The sequence below is a fragment of the Condylostylus longicornis genome, unplaced genomic scaffold (assembly GCF_029603195.1).
Source record: "Condylostylus longicornis isolate FDR11 unplaced genomic scaffold, ASM2960319v2 ptg000004l, whole genome shotgun sequence".
Classification (NCBI taxonomy): domain Eukaryota; kingdom Metazoa; phylum Arthropoda; class Insecta; order Diptera; family Dolichopodidae; genus Condylostylus; species Condylostylus longicornis.
In genome coordinates this window covers 20,958,241-20,976,506 of record NW_026577973.1, presented here as the reverse complement: position 1 = coordinate 20,976,506, position 18,266 = coordinate 20,958,241, and the positions used below count along the sequence as shown (strand labels likewise).

Below are 18,266 nucleotides of genomic sequence, written 5' to 3'. Positions count from 1 at the left end.
GTCCCAATTTAACAAGCTCATTAAAATTTGATTTTTCTATATTTTTTCGACAGAAATCTAATTTTGACTTACATATATTTGAAATTTATATTTGTATTGTAATTAATTGAAAATTTTTGGGGTTCTGTTTTATGTTTTGGAATGATATAACTATGGTATGATACATATATGCTAAGTGAAAAACTGTTATATGCATAATAGTTAAAAATTTTTTAATTATTTATATATAAGCTGATTTAGATTTAAAACTAGTTTTATTAGATATTTAAGCAGAAACTTCGAAAAAGTAGGTTTCATTGAAAATATTTTTTATAAAGGGTAGATAAGGTTTATATTACGTACCTACAAATAAAAGCGTTTTTACAAAAAATATTTCAACTATATGGTTTGAAATATTGTGTTATATTTTAAATTGTTTAATAGTTTATTGCAAAATGCTGCATCAAATCAAACAATTGCATAAATTGTATATGTATAATATGTATATATACATAAATACACATAAATACATAAATCAGAAGAATCGCAGTGTGTATATATAAACAGAAGAATCGCAGTGTGTATATATAAACACTGCGATTCTTCTGATTTCTTTAAAAACATTCCAAATATAAAGGAAACAATTTTTATTTATGATACTCTTTCAAATAAGTACCAAATTTTATTTATGAATATAAAAACATAAACTGATTAACATAAAATAGCAATAAAAGCACAAAAACAACCTGAGAAAAACAGCCGAAAAGCTTGTAAATACTAAACCCACAAAGCTATGCACATAAACTTTTAAACCCATGATACTTGAATCAAAAGGGATTCCAATTCAAAAATGATGATGGTATTTGCTGTTTTTTTTTCTCTTTTTTTTGTAATTTTTCATAATATTATATTTTTTATTTTCTTGTTTTTTTGTTCTTTTTTTTATGAAATAATCAAGCGGAGCGAAGATATTAACAATAATATGTACAAAATTAAATAAAAAGCGAAAATATAAATATAAATAATAAAAATAAAAAACAATACCAAAAAAAAATAATCATTAATATCTTATAATGTACAAAATAAAAAGACAAACCTAACAAACTATTTACCACATTTACTACAAGTGTATATTATTTACCTAGGAGGTCAACGAGTAGCTAGCTAATAAAATAGCTATGAATGAACAAATTTAGTCATATCAAAATATTCTATTTTAGTCAGTCAGTCAGTCTTAGTTGAATTAAATAATAGTTAAGCTTCAGTTGTATTTTGTTAACGCAACAGGTCAGTTCATTATATCGCGTGTATTATATACTCGTATATATATATACATTGTATAAAAATAATAAAATAAAAAAGAAACAGGTGTGTGTGGAAAGAAAGTTTCTTTAAATTAAAAACAAAAAATATTTTGAATTAAAATTTTATTTTGTATTTATTAAAAAAATTAATTTAGAACAAAAAAAAAACATTTATTTACAAATTTATTTAAATTTTATGTTTTTCTTTTTATTTTGTTTCATTATTTTACATTTAAGTAACGGTAATTAAAATATTATTTTGTTACGGTTATATGTACCGTTGCTTATATTTTTTTTTTGGCAAGAGTTGCAGTATAATTTTACAAACAAAATAATTTTATTTTAATATTTTTATTGTTTTTTTTTTGTAAGTATGAGTGTGCGTAGGTCATTAGTACTTTATAATGAGAAAAAAATATTAAGGGTTGCAAAATGTCAAGGAATTTTCAGAATGATGTTATAGAAGTAATAAATTTATTATTTGAGTGTAATTGAAAGTGTTAAGAGCTTATTGACATTAAAAATAATTTTTTTTCGAAAAATTTGTAGCTATAATGAAGTACTTATTTCTTAATTTTACAAAAGTGAGAAAATTTTAATTGCACACAAAATAAAGATTAAAATTTTAGATAAATTAGAGTTTATTTTTTAGAATGTTTTGAAATTTTGTCAACTTCAGCTTAATCAATTACAGATAATTATTTATAATAATTAAGTAGTCATTAAAAAATTGTTTGTAATTAAATATATTGTTTAAATTATGTTCTTGATTATGAGTTACTAGCCCTCATTAGTATGTTAGCATTTTCACTTATTATAAATAAAGAAACGCATCACTGTGCTCGTATTTCTTGGATATCTCTCTTAGAGAAACTATCAATAATTTATGATTATATTTAAGAATTGGGTCAAAACTTACAGTAAAAGGACATTTTTGAAAATACGTTTACGTTTCTAACTCAGAAAAGACTTCAAAATTGCTGTGTGCAATAAATAAATGTTTTTTGCAGTTATTGAAGTACTGCCGCATTCAAAAGCTTTTAATTACATAAAGTACCCAAATAATTCTTCTAAATCTTCCGAAATTTGTAAATCTACGACTTTCTCCTTCTATACAATAGTATAAAAATAAAACTTCGAATTTGCGCTAAATGTTTTAAAAACCCTAGTTTGCAGTTACAATATTTTTAATAGAATAAAACTGAATTATTAAAAATACCTAATTTAAATTATGAAATTGAGAATATTCTAAATTTTATAATTAATTAGATTTAATTTCATTTCACTTTGTGTCATTAATTAAAATTCAATTTGAAATTATAATTAAATTGGTTAGGTAGCAAAAAAATTAATCTATTTACAACTTTTATTTCAATATATGTATAGTTTGATTCATGATTTCATTTAAAATTTAAAAATTTACATAGAACTGTAAGTAGTCTATTAAAAAATTTTGTACCTTTTGATTTTAATTAAAAATTCAAAAGCTTCACCTTTTGTATAAATTTTTGTTATTGTTTCTGTTTTTTTTTTTTGTACTAAATTTAATCAGAGTCTATGGTAAATTATAAATTTAAAGCATTACTAATGATATATTTCCTGAATTAAACCAATAAATTTAATAAACTTCCTTAATTAACTTTTTTAACATTAAGGTACATACATATAATTATTAGCATTTAATGATTAAAGAATTTGAAACTTGAAATTTTTAAAGATTAATTAAAATTTTAGTTTGTAGATAAGGACTACATAATGGTTGCAAACATTTTTTACTTTTCGTAGACATCCTATTTTTGATGACAGGTACAAAATAAATATTTTACAGACCGCACGTGATAAGTTCATTAACGTATGTTTTCGCAGTATAATGTACCTTAATATTTCAAAAATATTGTAAATTTAAAGCTTGCTTAGCTATAAACATTAACGCTGCCAAAAGCTAAATAAAATTTAAAATTAGGTGTTTTATAAAAATTCTAATTGGAAGTAATTACAGTTACAAGTTCTATTGAAAGGCATTGAAAGAAAAAATTTTTAATTAGAAGTGGAAGTTTAAGTAGATAGGTACCGCTAGATCTTTAAAAATTAACTGAAATTATTGAATTAAAAATTGATTCAATGCCTTTCAATCAAAAACAATATTCTGTTTTTAATTGCGTGCTCAGTTGATTCATTTCAACTATTCAATATTAACGTATAGCTTCTAATTTCCCATAAATTCGATGATTCAAATTTTGTACATTTTTCAACTTTTACTTTTTGTATATTTTCTAAAGTAAATAATTAATCAAATTTTAAAAGAAAATGCAAGAATTCCACTTTCTTTCGAATTACCTATGTTAGTTGCTAAATTGTCCATATTATATGTACATTATTCATAATCAAAAACAATGTACTTAACACTTTTAAGTCATATATTATCTTGAATTAGTACAATATCAAACTGATATAAAAACTTAAGTGTTTTTGATTACAAAAGAAGTATTTAACATAATTCCAACACAATTTTAAAATACATAATATGTTTTTACTTAAAAAGGAGACCTTATACAAGTATGTTAAGTGGCTCACCAAAATATTATCATATGTCTATACGCAATTATGAATGAAAACTTAACGTGCAATTTTGTATTTAAAATGTGTGCCTTTACAATGAAAATTGATAAGAATAGAATATTTTTTATATTGTAAATTAATTATAACGATAATGTTATCTTATGATACACATGTTATAGTGAAGATTGTTAAAATTTAGCATATTTATTTTGAAAACAAAAATTAAAAACGAAAAGAAATTCAATCAAAATTCAGCAATAGTCATATAGGGGGGGGACAAATGATAAATGCAAAACGTTCTAATATTTTATATAAAATATTATATCTAATAAAATATAACAGTATTTATTATTTATATCTATTTATAACTTAAATTTCTATATTAAGTTCAAAAAACCGAAATACTCAAATATTACTCAAAAAAACCATATAAACATTATAATAGAAAAAAGACCTACGCATTATTAGAATTGACATAATAATTTTTACTAAATATAAAAATTATATTTTTAGAAAAACTTATGATGTAACACGTGTAATAAATATATATATATATAACATTAACTAACCTAATATATGTATAAAAGCGTAAAATAATATTTGGTAAAATATTTTAATACGTTTGTATATTTTTGGTTAAGTTTGTATGTATATGGATAGAACATTTAATTTTTAAGATAAATTTCAACCTTGAATTTTTTAAGATTCTTGTTTTTTTATTTCTTATAATAGGTCATTAATTATTATTACCCGCTTGGGAAAGATAATCTAGTTTTAACCCTGAAAAAAAATTCAATTGCTATTTTTTTTTTTTTTTGTTTTTTGATGACTCGTTCAAAATGGATGATCTAAAAAAAAAAAACTTTTAAATTATGCTCTAATAAAATACTTGAAGATAAAATTGCTTATTAAACTAAATTCAAATATTTTCACTTCTTTAAAACCTTAATCAATTAATTTATTACTTTAATGTGTTTTAAATTCAATTTAAAAATTTTATTTTTTTAATAATCCATATATGAACAAATTAAAGATTGTTAATCTTAAATTATATTGATCACGATTACAAACCATAGGTTAGGTAAGGTCAGGTTGTCGCGGCACCCCAAAAAGATACACATATGACATAGGTCAGCTAGGCCCGTTGTGGTACCGCCGGATTTCTCCTTTTCCGACTTATAAACTTAGAACTTATAAACACTAATAATTTGATATTTAATTTAATAATTTTAATATTTTAAATTAACGAATAATTTGCATTATTTGCCGTTCTTTACAGAAAATTTATTTCAAAATTTCATTAAAATAACTAAATTTGTAAAAATTACCAATTTATTTTTATTAATATTTAAATTTCAATAACTCTAGAAATGCGACAAAACTTGAAGTAATTTCCTCAACTTATAATAAACTTAAATTTTATATGGTTTTCACAATAACATTACAGAAATCATTTATAAACAAATGAATACAAAATGTTTGCCAACAACCCACCTACGTATAGACCTAGATATTGTAAAGTAGAAAGTATATTTATTAATATTCTTTTATATTTGAAAATTTCATATAAATTGTGTTTTAAAATTAGATTTCACTTTTTTCTTTCTTTAATATAAAGATATTACATTGGTTAAAAATCTTAAAAATAATTTAATTGTATATTAGTCTTCCTAATAATTTTTTATAATTCTTATAACAAAATAAAAAACGAATACAAAAAATATTATTTTTATTACGAGTATTAGTAAAGGTTTTTAAATGTTTTACTTATTTTCTCAATTAAAAAACGCAATTATAAGAATATATGAAATTAAAAAAATCACTGTTGCTAATTAAATGGAAAAAATCTTGAGTGACTTGCAAAAAGTTGAAATTAATATTAATGGGACTGTAAACAATTTTGAATAGATTTGTGTTTTTCTATGAAAAAAAATCCCCCTGACAAACTGCATTATAGCAGCGGGATTACACACATTAAACCAAGAGATTTTTCTCGGGGTCTCAAAGCCCCTTCGCAGGCGAGCCACCGAATCGCATTCACCAAATAAGTGCTTCATTGTTTCGTCCTAATCCAGGCATAGACAGCGGATCCTGTCTTCTGCTCTGCCCAACCTTTTCAGATGGACCATCGAGAGGCAGTGCCCAGTGAGGACATCCACCAATAGCCTCAAATCTGGATGACCATATTTTTCATAAAATAAATTTCAATAAAACTTTGAATTTCTTTTATAAAATTTATACTGATATTTTGATTTAGAACTCTTAACATAATATAGTACTTAAAAAAAATCCCATACTTTTTTTTTAAATTTAAAAATATAAAACTCGAAAGTTCAATCTACCTTTTAAAAAAAAAAGATTTACATAACCCTAAATTTTTCTTATAGAAAATATATTCAAACACTTGTTTGAACCTATTAATAAAAATAACATGCACGAACAACATACAGAAATGTTATCTTATAATTAAAAATTAATTGAATACTTATTAGATACTTATTATTAGATATAAGCAGTTTTTATCAATTAAACTGAATGAAATTGTGCTTATCATAAAGAGTAATGAAAATTAAAAACATTTTTACTTTTCAGTACACATTCTTACATTCGGATATAATGTAGAAAAAAATCCTAATTAAGTTTAGCCAATTCTTGCGATTTTTCTCCATTCGTAAAAATTTTAAAATAAATAAAATTCTTGTACAATGATTGTAGGATCGCAGCTCAGTTTAATTTTTATTCATAACTAAAAATATTCGTGGTACCTCGTGTTATTTTTCTAATACTGGCAAGTCTAAAAAAAAAATTAGAAAGTTTTTCATTAATTCACATATTGTAGATATTTTTTTTTACAATAAATGCAATTAAATAACATGAAAATAAATTTTACAGCCACTAACTTTTGAAAAAATAAGTAATTGTGTGTAAAAATAAAATTTAAGTACATAACGTATGTATGTATAAAATTTCAATATTTATAAAGTTATTTAAAATTGTATTATTATTTGTAGACCGAAGAACAAAAGCAATAAATACGAACAAAAAAATAAATAAATCAAAATTCATTACTAAAGTGTCTTTACAGATTTAATTACTTTCGCAATTACAATATATTCAGTAATTTGTCAGTAAATAAAAATTTAAAAATTCGTGTATTCAAGAATGTATAAATGTATGTATGTATATGTAGATGGAAATTTTACATAAAATTTTTATATAAAACTTATGGTATTTCATTGCCTTAAAGAAAATAATTTAATGATTTTATTTTGATTTTTATTACAAATTGTGTAAAAATGAATTTAGTGTTTTAGAATACGTGATTTAAGATGCACATAACATTTATGTGTGTTACACATTACATATATGTTTATTCATAAAATAACAGTTGGCAATCGATTCTATATTAATCATACTTAATTGCGAGAACTACTTAAGACAACATTTTGCATTTTATAAATATTCATTTTTGAATAAATCTCTGATTTTACAAAAAAAAAGCAATATATACTCAATGTTATCCTTTACTAATTATAAAAAAAACACAAACTGATATGCTAATAAGGTTTAAAATAGAACACAATGTTAATGAATTTCCCAATAAAAATAGTGCAGTTAAAAGCATTTCCTTTCAGGAACTTACATATTATACGAGTATTAATACAATTAAATTGTCATTCTATTTAATGATTCATTAAGGTTTTTCTAATTTGAAATCTTTTAGAAACTTTAAATGGAAAATTGAGAATTTATTGATTAAAGTCTGAGAAATTAAATTATTATTCTCTTGGAAATTATGTTTTATTTTTGTAATTATATTAAAATTGATTGTATTCTGTAATTCATATTATATATATATATATATACATATGTGTGTATGCACGTGCAATGTAAAAATGTTACATTAAAAATTATCTAAAGTGTGTATGTATATTGCTATGATTTTACAAATAAAATTAATTATTAAAAAAATTTTCGACATTCTTAATAAAACATTTTAATACTATTGTAAATATGATTAATTTCAATGTCGATATTTCGGTGTTGATAAATTTTGTTTAACGCGAATCTTGTTTGCAATATCTTACCTACATTCAGTACAGAATACCTGTATAATAAAATATACGAAAATTTATTAAGAATGCACGGTGTTGATTATTTCGAAGTAAATAAGACATAAAAAAATCTTGTTTTAATTTAAGCCTCTCTCAAATATAAAACCTTTTTTTTATATAACCATTTACAACCTTTATATTCAAAAACAAAAACAAGTAAAAACTAAAAATATAAAAATTTTGCTTTTAAATAAAATTAAAATTTGTGATGTTCATTGTTTGGATAAATTTTGGATAAAAATCTTGTTTTGAGAAAAATAGCTTCGGATAGCGTATAAAGCATCATAGTTTCCCAATTTACTTATTTACAATTTACTTATATACTTTCAAAATAGTTAAAGAAGAAATCGAAATATTTAAGAGTCAATCAACGTTTACATACGAGAATATTATTATAATAATGACATCATCAACTTAATAATAATGAAATAAAATACTGATTAATTCAAATTAAAATTAAAAAACCTTTACATAAATAGATTAAATGTAAAAATAATTTATTCGTACCGTATATTAATAAAATTAAAATTCATGAATATTCTTAATTTCATAAAATTGTATAAATAATGAAACTCAAGATAAAATTTTATTCAAGGAAACCGTAAGAGTGAACTAAAAGCAACTTATTATTTTACAATAAGAAAATTTTATGAAAGTTGAAATCAAAAAAATTTTAGTTTAAATAATTTACGAGTACGCGCTTTTCAACGAACTTAATCTTTACAATAATTTTACTCTAGATCGTAAAATTATGCTAAGGTAGAAAACATTTAACGCAGCAAAAAGTGAAAAGAGTTGCAAATTTCATATTGTTTTTCTTCTAAGCCGTACGTTTTAGGAATCTGAAATTTAAGAAACTTTTAATTTTAAATAAATAATTAATTTCATTAGAAGAAATTTTTTTACCAGCTTCAACCCTTCTGAAGTTATTGTTTGGAAAATTTGAATTTTTGGCACCTTATATTTCCGAAACTGTAAGCTTTTCCAAATTTCTATAAATGCAGAAGGCTAACGGTAAATGTCGTCTCATTAAAAAATATAATTATTTTTTTTTAACTCACATACGTAACTCTTAAATTCAAGCATTATGTTAACGCCTTTTTCAATCTTTTGTTTTTTGTAATATTTCAAAGATAGCTTACATTGTTCATCCTAAAAGTATGCAGTTTTTGAAATTTTTTCGTATGTAAATGAAAGTAATTTTAATAATGTAGCGCATAGCTAGATTGTTTAAAAAGCGACATTTTCACTTTTTGTAAGGGAAAAGTGCTACATTGCAAGCTATTGATTTTACCTAACTTTATATTTTTTCTATAATTTCTACAATCTTTAATTTTCTTCAGTTGAAGCTTTATATAGCTAAATCATCGCATTTCTAGAATCAAAAACGTTCGTACTCACTTCAAAAACGAAATTTTTCAATATTTTTACAATCTTAAAATTCATGATTTTAAAACAAAATTTTTAAGAAATAAAATTTTGTTTCCTTTTAAAAATTTTTTTTTGATTACATATGCAGACATATATTTTGTTACCGTACAAGTGCACCTTTTAAAGGCAACATTTTACTTTCCATAAGTAAAATTACAATACAAAACGTCACAAATAAAAACATTTCGTAAAACATAAACTGCAAGACTTCCCAAATACAGAAAACATACAAAATTATTGAAATTATGGGCATCTTTAAAAAAAAAGAAAACATGTCAAACTTCTTTTTAATTTATAAATATATGTTATAATATCAAAATAATTACTAATTGCATGTTTTATATAAAACTACTACTTAAAATATAAAATATATTAAAAATGTGGATAAAAAGTTTACAGAGAAATATGTACAATTTTGAATACAAAAAAAAATCAATATAAAAATTTAAACATGAGCTTCCTACACTTTTCAATATTGTTGTACAGTGTTGTTATGCCAATAATTCAAAAATTTCCCGGAGTTCATTGCTCACTATACCATTATTCAGATGCATAACAAATTTACTATGTAGTATTCATTTATTGCAATATATCATATTGTAAATTAATTTAAAACGGAAAATTTGCGTTACAAAACGTCGCTTGCATCTCAAAAAGCAATAATTGAAGTACTATAACACTAACCCTATATGTAAATAATGTTGTATATTTTGTCTGCGGTATGTCATTCAATAGTCACAGACTAACTAAGTATGTATGTTTATAACTGAACAGTAAACAAACTGAGTTCAATAAAATTTATTAAAAATTGTTTAATATGAAATTAGAAATTTCAATTATAGAAAAATAACAAGAATAGAAATAGTTGACCGTATCAACTCTGTGATACCCGTACGAGAAAATGATTTTAAATGTAGGAGATAATTAACACACAGTTCCTAGAACCTCTTACCTTTTATGCATATAGTGATATTTTATACATATATTGTAGTTACCATACAAATCCATACAAACTAAAAGAATTTTACTGAAAATGATGATCATATCACCAAATTTCATTCTTCGACATTTCAGTTTTGTAGCCTTATGTTTCTGAACTATGAGAAATTTCAATTACTTTTATTAAACATAACTGCCTTGAAAATATACTTTCTTATGGAAATTTTTATGCACTACGCGCTAAGTAATTTCTGTGATCTGACCAAATAACTTTTGTAATTGTATGAGATCTCAACAACTTTTAAAAAATATAGATGTCATTTTACTATAACTGTTGAACAGCATGTAATTATAACTAAATAACTTTTCAAGTTGTATGGCAGTTACCAGAAAGAGACAGGCACTTTGAACGACGTTTATTATAAACACGTTAGCCCTAATAATATATTGGCTAATGTGAAATTTCAATATCTTTGTTTCTATAATTTCTGAGATTATTCAAATAAATTTTGAAGTTTTGTGACAGCCACCCGAACCAGTACCTCGATCATATCCAATTTAAAAGAGTTCTAATATTTACTATTATAAATCATTTGTAAAAATTTGGTGAGCTTAGCTCAATTAGTTTTTGAGATATCGTTTGGACATACGGACTCCGCTGACCAAGAGCTGTATAAGCTCTGTCTCAGAGTATAGAGTCTATATCTCAGAATATTATCTCTTAGCATTACAAACGGTAAGGCAAATTTAGTATATATTTCAAACATATACGTTCGTATGGATATAACAAATGTATGAATGTAGATTTGCATATTATAAGATTCAAATTCATGAAATAACATTATTAACGTTTGACATGGAATTATAGACATCTAATGTTCGAAACTGTTATATTTACATTTAAGTTAATTATTTGTTGTACAGTATACGAACACAATAAAAGCCCAAACGTCTTTATAATTTATGTGACAAGTTTAATTGGAACATAAACACCTAAAAAAAAACTAAACAATTTTTAATATTTAATTTTGAATTGAATTTTTACTTACATATTTCTTAAACGTACTGAAGCATTAAATGCTTCGTTGTTGAAACAATATACATATATGTACATAAATTCCAACGAGTAAATCAAGAATTTACTAAATTATTTTGCTGAATTATTTACTATATTACTAAATTATCAAAGATAAGCGAGTGTTCAATTTTTATTTTAGTTAAAGTTAAACATTTGAGAAGAAATATGTATAAAGTTCTATATATACGCAAACAGTAGAAGGATTTAATTAACACTTTGTTATTCATTTGAAAAATTGTAAATTGGGCTGCCAACAACATACATATACAGCAACATGATTTTAAGAAAATTTGGTAGAATTTTTACTTTCTCTCATTATTTCACTTATAACTACTGCTCTTCTTATAAATAATATTTATCAATCTTACATTATTACATTTTTTGTTCTTATACTACATTTGTAATTCAATAGTTTGTGTTTTTCAATTTTAAACTAATACCATAGCCGTAAATCGAATCAGAGTTTTAAAAGAGTTTTAGCCTTAAAAAATTATTTAATAAAATCCGGAATACTTAAAATATATAGAAGTATTTAAAAAATAAAACATCGACACTGCATAATATTCGCAAATAATTCAAAGTGGGAACTCGATATTAAAAACAAATAATAAGCATAATTGAAAAAGCACAATAGCATGTATAAGTTTTATTTACAAAACTTAATTAATTAGCATATCATTTAAAATTTTAAACATAGCTCTAAATAATTTTAGTTTTAATGAAATAAATAAATAAAAAATTAAAAAATAAAAATTAATTGATGAATTAACATATAGGCTAAAAATCTTACTTATGCATTTAAATACAAATCTAATATAATGCCATTTTCATAATACAGGAATACGTAAAAGAATTTTCTAATCGATATTTAACGTGATAAAAATTGAAATTTTTATACTATTCCAATTACACTTCTAGAATAATGATTATTACGAGTATGCAATTAGATTCAAGATAAAATTAGAAGTTATAAAAATTATAACAAATTAATTAATTTAAACTAACAAAAATGGTTACGTTTCGAATGTAAAATGTAAAGCGACGCATATTTTCTTTTCATTAAGACTAATTCACATTTTTATAAATTATGACAAATCAGTAATAATGCATAGTAATCCGTTAACAATACTCATCCCAAAACAATAGTTAAAATATTGTTCTTTGAAATTTTATGATAATAGTTGCATTATTTATTAAGTATATCAAAACAAAGGTTAACGTTCTGGACTTTCCACAAATGAAATTATTACGTTTCGCTAAAGTAATATAGAAAATAGTTACTTTAACAGTCTGATCGTATATCTTGCTTTTTTACTTACTTTTTATTTTCTTTCAAATCAGAATTCTCAGTATTTTTTTATGGTTGTTTCATTTTTCCAATAAGTGAAACAACCATTTTCTCCTATTACTCATTTTTTTAATTGGATTTTTGTTTTTTTTTTCTCAAATTATCGACTGAACACGGCAACGCATCACTTTCAAAAACAAAGTGAATAAATTTTGTATGCATTTAAGAGAAAAATGAAAAACGCAATCCCAAATAACTCTTCTCACTCGAAAATTACGTTATACAAGTAAATGATATTTACTCACTTTCTTCTCACTCTACGAGTAAAATATCGAGATAGACGATCAGGGCCCAAATATCTATAAACAAATTGTGAAATTACGTGAATAATGAGAAATTCTTACTTTAAAGTTCAATATAGATTGATCAATTAAGAACGAGAACAAATTCGAACGATTCGATATGAGAATTTATTCTATTGTTTACGTGCGATATAAAAAGAAAAAGAAAATTGCAAAGTTTGTAAGAATTCACTAAAAAAAAATTGGCTTAGCACAATATAATCTAAGTATCATGCGATGGTAATTATTTATTTAAAAGCTAGTTATTACGAATTCCGATTATTTTACTATCTTATTTTCTTTAAGATTATTTGATTATTTAAAATTAGTTTATATTTTATTTCAATAAATTCATTGTTGTGTTACTCAAAAAAACATTATTCCGAACAATAAATAGAATGTTATGCCTTGAGAAAATTCACAAAAAAATATGTTTTTGCTAACAAAAGTTTTATATTATATTCTGTTATAATTAAAATGAAAATTCATATTAAGATTAATTTATATATGTACATGCATACATACATACATATACTGCAATGGCAAAATAAATGACAAAATAGTAACCAACATGTTAGAACATTCTTGAAAATTTAGAAACATGTTAGAACACTCTTGATTGTAATATTATTGTAAATATTGACATAATTTATTAATATTATCTATATGCATATAAATATTTGTAAAACTAATTAGTAACTCAAGTACTTAGACTATTTAACAATCAGTTGTTTAACATTTTGATAATAAATGTTTCACATGGAAAACTCTTGTTTTTGTTTTTTTCAAATTGTTGTAATTGTTATTATACAATAATTATTATTATTTATTGCAATCAGTTTAAAAAATATTTAGAATTTGTGTGCACTGAAAAAATTTAGGAAAATCCAAAAAAATTCTTAAGCTCAAAAGTTATACATTTAATTAAAGTATAAAAATTAAAATTTTTCTGAAATTTTTCTCAAATATACTTCTTCATTTTACATAATTATGTAAAATATTATATTTGTTAGCAATTGAAAACTTATCGAAGTTTATACCGAATTGATGATTGACTTCAAATCGGTGATATTTCTAATTCCCAAAAATTTAAATGGATCCCTTTTATCATGAAAACTCTTTCTTTTAAACTATAAAAATAGAAAAATGCATACATGAATACAAGTTAATGTGTTGAATATGTTTGGTTGGTTGACGTGGCCGATTCGGAAGGTTCACCGCAACCAAATAAATACAAATATGCCGTTTTACTACCTCGTGATCACCAAGTCGTCATTGAGCGTATGCATACAGTCGAATGCATATGCATACTATCTAATCTTTGTAATGAATACAACAATTAATCGAATTTTAATTTTTAATTCTAATTTTAATTAGAAATTAAAAATTGTCTAAATTATGCATATATTTTATGAAAAAATACGAACGGATGAGAAAACATTTATGTATTTTTTCTTATTCTAAGTATAAATTTAAGTTTTTTATTTACGGAAAAACGATAACGGTGTATTTTCCGGAATAAATTTCATTTGACTACATATCAAATACGTAATATGCATATTATATGTACTTATACCATAATTTTACAACATCATTAACATTTTGCAAATACAAAAATGATAACATGTTAATAATGAGTATATTAATAGCAAATATGCAGTTATTAACACCTACTTGCTATTATTTTTTATTCAAATTTATTTGAAATATGTACAACAGAATAAATATGGTTTAACAATAAGTCTGTTAAACTAGCAAACACACTTTCAATTCGCTTATTTAGCAAAAATTAAAAAAAAAAAGGTAAATTGCCTATTGAATTTTAAATACATAGGTCTATTCAATGGCCAATTATACATATGTTAATTTGTTTTGCTTTGTTTTTACATTTTTCATTAAGTTCAATTATTTTGTAGTTAATAAAAATTCATCTATGCACTACAGTATTAAATACTTTTAAGTAAAATAACAATTTTATTTAAGTTTTTTGTTTTGTTTTAGACGAACAACAACTAATAGACAATAGTTTAATATTATTGGTATATTAACATATCAGTAACGAAAAAATAAAAATTCTGCAGCAGACTTAACAGTAAGAAAGTTGTAAGAAAATTTAATCATGGCTGGAAAATTTAAATATGAACTGGGAATTAATGAATTTAAATCAACAAAAGATAAAATTTACAGAGCAGTTATAGCTGAATTTTTGGGTAAGCAAATAATTAATTAATATTTCAATCCGATACATAAATCATTCTGTTATTTTTTTTTTTATAATTAGGTAACTTTATATTAAATTTCTTTGCTGTTGGCGCATGTACACAAATACAAGATGGAACCTTTAAAGCTTTAGCATTTGGTTTAGGAGTTTTTATGGCAATTGTGGTAAGTTATTTTTACTTTTGCAGTGATAGAAATAGAACAAACCAAAACCTCTAGGGGATAAAAGTTCGTGAAGTGTATTTTTTGTTTTATGAATGTATTCAGTTTCTCAACATAGCTTATAACATATTAGTTTCAAAATCCAGTAAAAATAATATTACATTTCAACGACATTCAGTAATTTACAAGTCCTTTATTGTCTTTAAATAGATACATACTATTCTAGACATTACAAATTTCTTTCCGAATTAAATAATGTATTATTGTGGCACGTCTAACCTTAAGACAGTACCATAAAATAGAAATATTTAAAGCATTGCATAAATCATTGATATTCAATTAAATTACATTTTTTTTTTTTTTGTTTGCTCATACATAGATTATTTATGAATAATTTTTGAAAAATTTCTATTTATATCATTCAAATGCACACATACGCATGCATACATATGCGTATACATAATTAATAATATACTCGTACATTTTAAATAATTTTAAATAATTATGTACATACTTAAAATGGTAAATTTTTAAATAAAATTAACTAACATACCTACATATAGCTATTTATTTTTCCAATTCAAAGCTCAAGCATATTTATTTAATTTGTAAGATGCAAAGCAAAAAATGGAAAAAATCTTGAATTGAAAATGTTTATAATTAAGATCACCTTAGATTTAGAACTCTTTTTTTTTGGATTGAAATTACTTATACTTGTAGTAACAATGATGATCACAAATATAAAAAATTTCAAAAAAGCAAAAGCTTTATATGGCAAGGTGAATCAACAATTTTATTTGAAATTTTCGTTTTCAAATAATTTTACATTTTCTTTTATTTAAATTTAAAATCGAGTTTTACATACATATAATCGTATAAGTTTATATAAATATAGACTTGTAGAAACGTGTCAGTAATTGCTGGAAAGCTAATTGCAACAATTTTCAAATTTACTTAAATTTTTATAGAATTATGCACTTATACGTATTTTTTTTTCTTACAGATTGTCGGGCATGTTAGCGGAGGTCATGTAAATCCAGCAGTAACACTTGGAATGTTAGTTGTTGGAAAAATTTCAGTTTTCAAAGCGCTATTGTATATAATTGCACAATGTTGTGGTGCTATTGCTGGAACAGCTTCAATTAAGGTACACATGTGTAAATCCTTACTACAATCAGATTTTTACATCAAACTTTAATAATTCAAAAAAATATTACATATTCCTATAGTGTTTATACAAGTAGAACTAAAACATCAACTTTTATAATTTAAGGCGCTGTTGGATGAAAAATACTATAATGGTTTAGGACACACTTCTCTAGCAGAACATCAAACAGCGTTACAAGGTTTAGGTTTTGAATTCTTCTTGGGACTCGTCCTAGTGCTTACAGTATTTGGAGCAACAGATGAAAATAAAAAAGGTAGGTATCTATAATCGCATTCCAATAGATGTTACATTGCACGTATTCGTTCAGATGTAGGTTGATATCTTTCATAGCTCCACATATAACATAACTAAATTCATTTTATGTATTGAGTTTGTCTACTTAAATATTCTTATTTTTAATTTTACAAAAATTAACGTTTAAAATAAAAATTTAAACGAAAGTATTTCAGAAAAACGGTTTTGTGGAAGCTTTTGTATTTGTATTTTTTGTTCATAAATAAAATTACATATTTGAATAAAATTTTATAATTTTAGATAATCACTACACCGCTCCATTTGCAATTGGAATGTCGGTAACTTTAGGACATTTAGGTACAATTAGATATACCGGGTCAAGTATGAATCCAGCAAGAACGTTAGGCACAGCGGTTATTACAGGAGTTTGGGATGATCATTGGATTTATTGGGTTGGTCCAATATTAGGTGGTATCGCTGCTGCATTAATATATACTCAAATTTTACAAAGCAAACGTGATATTTCGGACGAATATATGCCTCCAGCAGACAGTGAAGAGGTGAGCTTAAAATTATGAAATTTATTTCATATTCAAAAACTTAATTATTTGATCACAAATCAAAACATAATTTTTGATATTTTTTTAGCTCAAAAAGTTTGAAAAACGCCACGAATATGCATAAAAATCGCTTCTATTTTTTCTAATTTAAATTAATTATTTAAGTTTGTCTTAAAAATATTTTTGTCTATTTTATTTAATGTATGTATGTAATTATTATAAGAACATAAGTTATAATAAATTATTTACGACACAGTAATTTTATAAAATTTTTATGAGCATTTCATTTAAAAAAATGAAAACACTAGTTATTTAAATACATATCATGCATGTATGTATTAATTTAAATTATAAAATTTACTTCGATAAATCAGTTGCTTCAGGGTTAGTCGTCAATTAATAATAGCACCTATGTATATCGGGCCCAATATCTTGAAATATAAACACTTCATTTTTCTCAAATCCATAGTTAAAGGATTCAGCTCTTTTATATGAATATGTATGTAGGTCACGGCCGAAAGATCAATTTATATCAAGATACAAACACAATTTGAAGTATGCATGGTTATATTTATGTGTACATCAAACAATGAATTTAAACTGAAATGAAAGAATCGCTGTTGCATTAAATAGGACCTCTTAGAATTAAATAGGACCTGTAGCATTAAAAGGCTTACCTCTTTGTATTACTTTTATACTCAACATGTAGGAAAATAATCACCTATGTAAGACAATGCCTCTTCAATCGGAATTATTTACATACATCTATTATTTATTGCACAATGCACGTAATTGAAAGATGCATATTATTATAGTGTTGAATTTCTTGATTCAGGTAGGTACATAAGTTTATAGACACACATAAATATATTATATAATTTAAGTTAT

At 23.6% G+C, this 18,266-nt stretch overlaps 1 protein-coding gene across 3 annotated transcripts; it reads left to right on the top strand.

The window, feature by feature from the left end:
- Positions 1-1,141: 1,141 nt before the first annotated feature.
- Positions 1,142-17,651, top strand: LOC129607790 (aquaporin). Of its 3 annotated transcripts, none has more exons than XM_055518977.1 (7): positions 1,142-1,266; positions 15,036-15,244; positions 15,316-15,419; positions 16,420-16,563; positions 16,690-16,837; positions 17,119-17,378; positions 17,467-17,651. In XM_055518977.1, the coding sequence occupies exons 2-7, from the start codon at positions 15,154-15,156 to the stop codon at positions 17,500-17,502; spliced, it is 783 nt and encodes a 260-aa protein (XP_055374952.1). In that variant the 5' UTR covers positions 1,142-1,266; positions 15,036-15,153; the 3' UTR covers positions 17,503-17,651. The 3 variants fall into 3 exon arrangements, with proteins under 3 accessions (XP_055374952.1, XP_055374943.1, XP_055374957.1); XM_055518968.1 differs by having other exon boundaries at positions 1,208-1,347; XM_055518982.1 differs by lacking the exon at positions 1,142-1,266 and adding an exon at positions 6,494-6,630.
- The last annotated feature ends 615 nt before the right edge of the window (positions 17,652-18,266 follow it).